This window comes from Mytilus californianus, unplaced genomic scaffold (genome assembly GCF_021869535.1).
Source record: "Mytilus californianus isolate M0D057914Y unplaced genomic scaffold, xbMytCali1.0.p SCAF_14, whole genome shotgun sequence".
NCBI lineage: Eukaryota > Metazoa > Mollusca > Bivalvia > Mytilida > Mytilidae > Mytilus > Mytilus californianus.
In genome coordinates this window covers 4304837-4312097 of record NW_026262626.1, presented here as the reverse complement: position 1 = coordinate 4312097, position 7261 = coordinate 4304837, and the positions used below count along the sequence as shown (strand labels likewise).

Sequence of the window (7261 nt, the reverse complement as noted above, 5' to 3'; positions counted from 1 at the left end):
GAATTTACCTTGTTCGGTATTTTTGTTATACTTTTCCTCAAATTGTTTATTGATTTGTTTTATATCTGCCTATTTAATTTGTAACCCAACCAGATTAATCAATTCTGCAAATAAAACTATAGTAAATATTTTGCATAAAATGCCAACAACAAAGTGTTCCATCTTTACTTGTCCACAACCATCTTTACTTGTCCACAATATTCCTGTTTTTGCTACTGAACATCAAACAAGCAATAATAAGTTAATTGCAAGCTTTATCTATGCTTTATATAATTTACATATGAATAATTTTACATTCTCTAGTTCATTCTCGTGTCTATATGGTAGTTTTGTTGTATTTTATAGGTTTTGTCTTTCTTTCTATAAAGCTACGTTATCCAAACAGTAGACATCTATACCGCTTTTGCAGATATATTTAACTACTTCTGATTAAGAATATGTGAGACACATATAATTATTTCTCCTTCTTTGGTGCAAACGATAACTACTGGAGTAAATCGTCCGGAATGGTTATCGCTATCACCAATATATCTAAATACAAGATGGAAATGCTGCGGACTACTTGGAATACTTCCGGAAGACTCGCCATTTCTTTCTGCAACCTTTACACTATCATTGAACGGTTGGACAAACATATATTTGGGATAGTAAATGATTAGTTCATCTTTGATCAAACTTATATTCCTCCAGAATTCTATCAACGTTGTCGATTTTAATGACAGTTCGCACATGTCTTGTATCAATTTAAACTAATAAGGTTATATATAATATACATTTTAAAATTGTTAGTAACGTGTATACAATTTGAAATCTATGGAAATAGACATTTTACATGTTCTTTTTTGTGTCCATCTGAAGAAATTGATTTTGCTGATTTATAAGCATTATCGGTACGCATAAGTATATCAATAGCCGGTATCGAAAAGTCAGAATGACTCTGTTGTCTCATTCAAGAGCTTCAAATCTATGCCTAGTTTGAGTAGGTGAAATTTATTTGCTTGTTCACCGCCATACCTCTATCCCAGATGCATTCCTTGCAAGGAAGACTTTATAACATGAGAATGATGATTGTTTAACAGTTTAGCTGATACTGCAAGTTTCACCACTTGAACGTGATAATCTCGTATGTTTTCATCTATACATATAAAAACCTAATTATTATTCAATATCTGATGCATGTCATTTTCATAAAAAAATTCTATATCTTGAAGTCTGAATATTATCGTTAAGCTTTCTTGCTCTCATCTTTAAATCTCGCGGCTGACAATTGATTACCTTGAAACTAGATGCGATGAATTTAGCGAATTTCGCACTATCATACGATTAACAGTGCTGACATTTCATAATAAAATCTGTGTGGATTTTAATAAATAAAATTTTCTTCATGGTGTGTCATTTAGTTGTCATATTTCTGGTATGTTCTTTATCGACAATTGTTAAAAATGTCAATATTGGAATCATCTTTTTTCCTCTTTTGTTGAAAATTCCTTTTCATTTGACCTTGGTTTAATATTCCTCAGACAATGTTAAATGTATCGACAAGATTCACAGATTCATCTATCGAATCCTGTTTTTCCATCCAGAAATATTCAATATCGCACTAAACATAGTCCTTGCCAAAATGCGATAAAATAACATTTACAACAAATCGACTTGTTCAATGCTAAACAAAAGAACGGGGCCATATCATCGTGAACTTTACCCCAGGAAGAATTCAAATTGAACATTTGTTCCATTTTCACAATGGCAAATCTGATCACTGTGATCTTTTACGGACGAGAATTATTCATGAAAATTACGCTACATATCACAAAATATATGGCATTTGCAGTTTACTTTTGAAATTTTCTGTACATATTTGACAAAAGATCTCATCTCTACAATTCTGATACTACTGTACAAAGAACGATAACTTTGTTTTCATACCGTGCTTGTTACCTTATCAGGAATTAATTGTTGATTTGCAAATCCAATGCACTTATATTCTTCATCTTCTGAATGTAAATGATCGTCTGATACCTCGCTATCTAAATGGAATTTACAGTCAAAATCGAAGATATCTGAATTTTTATAATGATGTCTTCGCGAAGAAATCCGTCGCAAGGGAATCAAATTTGAGGAAATATCTCTTAGAGTATATCCTTTGAATTCAATATCACGTAAAACAAGGCTACACAATATTGGCGTTGTGATAGGATGACTCCACGCTATTATCGTTAGTATTCGATATACTGATGGAGTTACTTGGAAATGGAAATCGCCAAGTGTAAGTATGAAAAGAGGATACCAAAAGGCTATAAATGAAATAACAATCAACATAAAAATTCTCGTTGTCCTTAATTGTAAAAGAATAGCTTTACGTTGTGCCTTCATGCTAACATCTTTCTCTCCGTCTTCGATATTAAAATCAAGATTTTTTTCGAATTCGTCTGTGAGAGACTCGTGAATTTGTCGCCATTTGTACCTTTTCATATCAGTGATTAACTTTCCACGCATTCTACAGAAAAACATTAACGAAGACGACACAGCTATGGTCACTAAGATTATCCACAGAACATGAATAATGTAACTGTAATTATACCCGTAAAGAAATAAACATATTCCGATTTCAGCGTTAAAGTCTGTATTTGATGGAATAATCGAAATTCCGAGATTAAGTAAAAAACTTACAAACCAAATAATAAAAATTCCAAATAAAACACATGAACAATCATCTTGCCTGTACCGTGGAAGCAAGAGTTCATAATCTTGGTTAACAACGAGCGCCATCATGTTGTAAGCAGACGTTGTTACTATAAACACATATGAAGAACCAATCCAATTGCAGTAAGGAGCGGGAAGTGACGTCATTAAACTATATCCGTAAGGATAGAGGTAAAGAGATTTGACCAAATCAAGAAAGCAGTGATGACATAGAATAACTATAGTTGTTTTACGGAATTTTCTGTGACAAACAATAAGTACCATACAAGAAAAGTTTCCGATCGTACAGACCAAGCCTAAAGTAATAACCACAAATCCCTCAATAGTATCCATTCTAACTAAGTCTGTTGAATTTAATGACTTACTAAAGTTCATTGCTGAATTCGCATTGATTTTCATCTGTCTATCTGGAAAACAATACAGGAGATAAATAATGGATACAAAAACACATTAATTCAATGTAAATGAAATTAACGCTTTATGAACTAAGAGGGACTAAAGCACTTTTATGGATATAGAAAACCAGAGCTATACCTTTCTATCCTGATTTCCTTGATAGTGTTGCTGCTTACAAAGAAGCTGTTAAACCATGGGTTCTAAGTGGTGAAGTTGCAGTCATCCCTTTAAACTATTTACGGATACCATCACGAGTTGGTTGACCGTTATGGAATATCTGTATCACAGATGCGACATATATGTTTCAACTGTCGTAACAATAATCTTGTCCTCTTTTCATCACCGAATAAGATTTATCACCGAGTTTGTATTTATATGATCAACACGACGGGTGCCTTATGTGGAGCATGATATGCATATCCCTGTTGAGCACCCAAGATCACCCAAGTTGTTGGTAGGGTTCATGTTGCTCAGTCTTTTCTATGGCGATATCAGTTAGGCATATGTTGACTTATGAGTTTGAATATTCCTTTGGTATCTTCCGCCTCTGTTTTTAACTTCACTAACCCAATTATTTGGAAAATGGTTTTGGACAATTTTCTTTCCACTAATATTTGGTGTAATGATTAGACGAGCTTCATATTACCTATGGAGTCCCAGTAAAGTTAATTAACGGGGGAAAACGCAAAATATTGCTCCAGTAATGGACGAATTAAACAATTAAAACAAAAACGCGCTTCTAGTATAAACAATTTTGAACCTTGCATTTATGATTTATCTTAGGCTATCATTACAATAACTATTACAATGAATTAAAAATTCGGTTAATGGCGCGCGGAAGTAGTCAGTATTATTTTCACTGGTTGACAGGATACATATAATCATTCGTAGTATCAACTTCAAGGCTCTTATGCAAGCAAATTACATAACCGATGAATCAATTCACTTGTATTTGGTATTTTCACTTTACACAAAGCTATATCTCTGATCTAATTTCTTTGTGCATTATACCATTATATTTTAGGGGTTGACTACAGATTCAGAGGCGAGTTGATGTATATTATTTAGTGTTGTTTGCAAGTAAAAAATCATTTTCTGATAAAGTACTTAAAAATCTAACATTATATATAGCTGACATTTACATTTTATTTTGCTGTGTAAAAATAATCCAAATTTGAGTATATCTTGTTTAACACATGTCAATTGCGCGGGAAAGTTTTCCATTGATTGACCATTGCAATTTATTGGGATTTTATTTGTTCTTGTATTGACCATTGTAATTTATAGTAATCTTATTTGTTCTCCTTCTTAAGCCATGAAAGCAAAAGAGCATCAATATTAGACGTCAGGTTCACAGGCACTTGTCTCTAATTTGTTTTACCTATATACTTTATTATAATACAAGGTACCGAACTCGTTTATTTGAGAAATTTCATCCGGTCGCAAACTCCCATTATTTCGATTTTGCGGTTGTCTATTCCACTTAAACTTGTAGCATTTAAAAAAAGTTCCAATTTTTAGTATGTGTTCCAAGAAGGACTAAGTGATGCAGAGGTAAATATAAATCATGTATATTTTATTTATTGTTGACATTCATGCTAATGACATATTTTACAAAGCAAGTTAAAGATAAAATGTTTTTCAAATGATGAACAATTGGAAAACTCACTTCCCGTGGAAGCATTATTTGGGACGACGCTTGATTTGAATATTTCCAAATAAAATGATCGATACAAATTGTAAAACTCAATTGTTTATTGTTAATATGTGATGGTTTAATGCATTTTTAAAGAAAAGCACATTCCTTGTATAGAACTAGATGATATAGCTAATTTAGGCAGGCTCATATCCAGCTGAAATAAAACAAAAGGGAACTCTTTATTAGAGAAGGTGATAAGGTAAAAATGGCCGGGTCAGTATATTTGAATTGTTTATGTCAGTTTCTATTGGCTTTAAAAGTTCAGTGTAGGTGCATAATTTAGAATGTTTTGTATCTTTTATACATATTTACACTTACATTATAGTATGGAGCGTCGAGATATTTCTAAATTTTTTAAATCAAAGACAAATTTGCACAAAACAGTCAATTATGGTAGGTGCAAACACATGTGGTTCTTTTTTGTGCATAAGCATAAATTACGCCGGAAAAAAAACATGGAAAGATAAAAGATTGATCTTTTTAAAGCATCAATTTCCATATCTGCCAACGGCAACAGTTTTTTTTGAAAAATAATCTTTAAAATGGGCTATAATCTCACCGAAAAGAGAAAGTTGGATACACCATTTTATGTTCAGGCGTGTTTGAGTTGACTGTTTTGTTTTGAAAACGTATAAATGAAACATACATTTGATACATCATTGCGCTTTAGATCCCATTAGTTTTACATATCTAGGCTACATGTTGATATAATAACATTGAAAATTCACATAACCAAGAAAGGAAGTATATGGATCAAGTGGGCTATAATCTCATCGAAAAGAGAAAGTTGAATACACCTTTTTATGTTCAGGCGTGATTGAGTTGACTGTTTTGTTTTGAAAACGTATAAATCGAACATACATTTGATACATCATCGCGCTTTAGATCCCATTATTTTTACATATCTAGGCTACATGTTGATATAATAATATTGAAAATTCACATTACCAAGAAAGGAAGTATATGGATCAAGTGGAATACATTTTTAATGAGTCATAGCAACAAAGTAAATGTGTTTGATTAACGAAACCAAAAAAAGCTTGTGCTACTACACATGTTAAAATTTGAGGCGTACTTCATATTTGTATTCTATTTGGTTGTCGTTCATTCATTTTGCAAAGAAATTTTAGGCATATGAATTATTTTATTCATGAAATGTACTAAAAAAGTAGAAAAGACGGACTCACCGAATCACACCCCTTTATTTTCTTACTGAAAGCCCTTGACTTTCCTAGTGGATCTTTTTTCTACAAAACTTCAAAAGATTTCATATTTTGCGTGTATTAGTATTTAGGTAGAATTGTTTTAGTGTTTTATTGAATTTCGAAAAATTCTCCCCTGAAAACCGATCAGACAATAATTTTAAATTGACAAAAGGCATACACGTACATTAAATGATGGCTAGAAGATATTTTTAAAATTTGAAATACAGCTGTCATGTTAGGATCGTAATGATGCTATGGGGATACATTTATCGGTTTTCAAGAGTTAAATTGACAGCGAGTCATCCCTACAAAGGTTTTCATTTCACGAGTGAAATCATTAAGTGGCGTAATAGGGAGATAATTTTGACGACGTAGAATCCTGACAATAGGGAAACATGAGCCAAAATATCTTATCATTTAAGCTGCGTGAATTTGCATTGCTTCTTACATAACCATATGTGAATGATTAGAATAGATATTCATCTAAATAATATAGAATACATTTGGGTTCTCAATGCTCTTCAACTTTGTACTTTATTTGGCCCTTTTAACCTTTTTATTCGAGCGTCACTGATAAGTCTTTTATAGACGAAGTGCGAGTCTGGCGTACAAAATTGTAAGCCTGATGTCTATGATAAGGTTTTTTTCACTATTTTTGCTGTAGAAAATAACTTATGGTAAAGATTCTGAGAAAGTTTCATTTAATTTTGTTCAAAGGTTTAGCAGGCTAAGAGGTTACAAAATATGTTCTTTAGTGTGCATATATGTCCATGTCATCCTATAGTAAACTCCCAAAATCATTCAGATGAAGAAATTGAATAGGGTGTAACGGTACATAATGTGATTTAGATTCTGTGATAGTTTTACAATATCATGGCATGCGGTTAACGAGAACAGTTGTGAATACAAAAGTTGGACAGAAGAACGAATGAATGGACGCCAAGACGGACGGACTCTCCCATCGCTATACAACGTCCGGTTTTGAAAGCAGGGGTATAATAAGCTTGTGAAATTTTAGAGTTACAGGAAACAATGTTAATAATAAATACTTTTAAAAAAACCAAGATATTTGAAAAAACTTACAAACCTAAGCACCTGAGTCCGTTTCTATTACACGAGGATTGTTTTAAAATATAGAGGTCAATAATTAAAACGTACTTACTGTCACTATGGCGTATTGTCTGTTCCCAATACAAGCTATGCATTTCATTATACAAGTCTGCATCTTTTAAGTTTGTACTTGATGAGTCTAACATGA

At 32.4% G+C, this 7261-nt stretch overlaps 1 protein-coding gene across 1 annotated transcript; it reads right to left on the bottom strand.

Moving 5' to 3' along the window:
* Positions 1 to 268: 268 nt before the first annotated feature.
* Positions 269 to 3036, bottom strand: LOC127724871 (uncharacterized). The gene has a single exon (XM_052231876.1). It carries the CDS (start codon positions 3034 to 3036, stop codon positions 1921 to 1923), a length of 1116 nt encoding a protein of 371 aa, XP_052087836.1. The 3' UTR covers positions 269 to 1920.
* Between the last annotated feature and the right edge of the window lie 4225 nt (positions 3037 to 7261).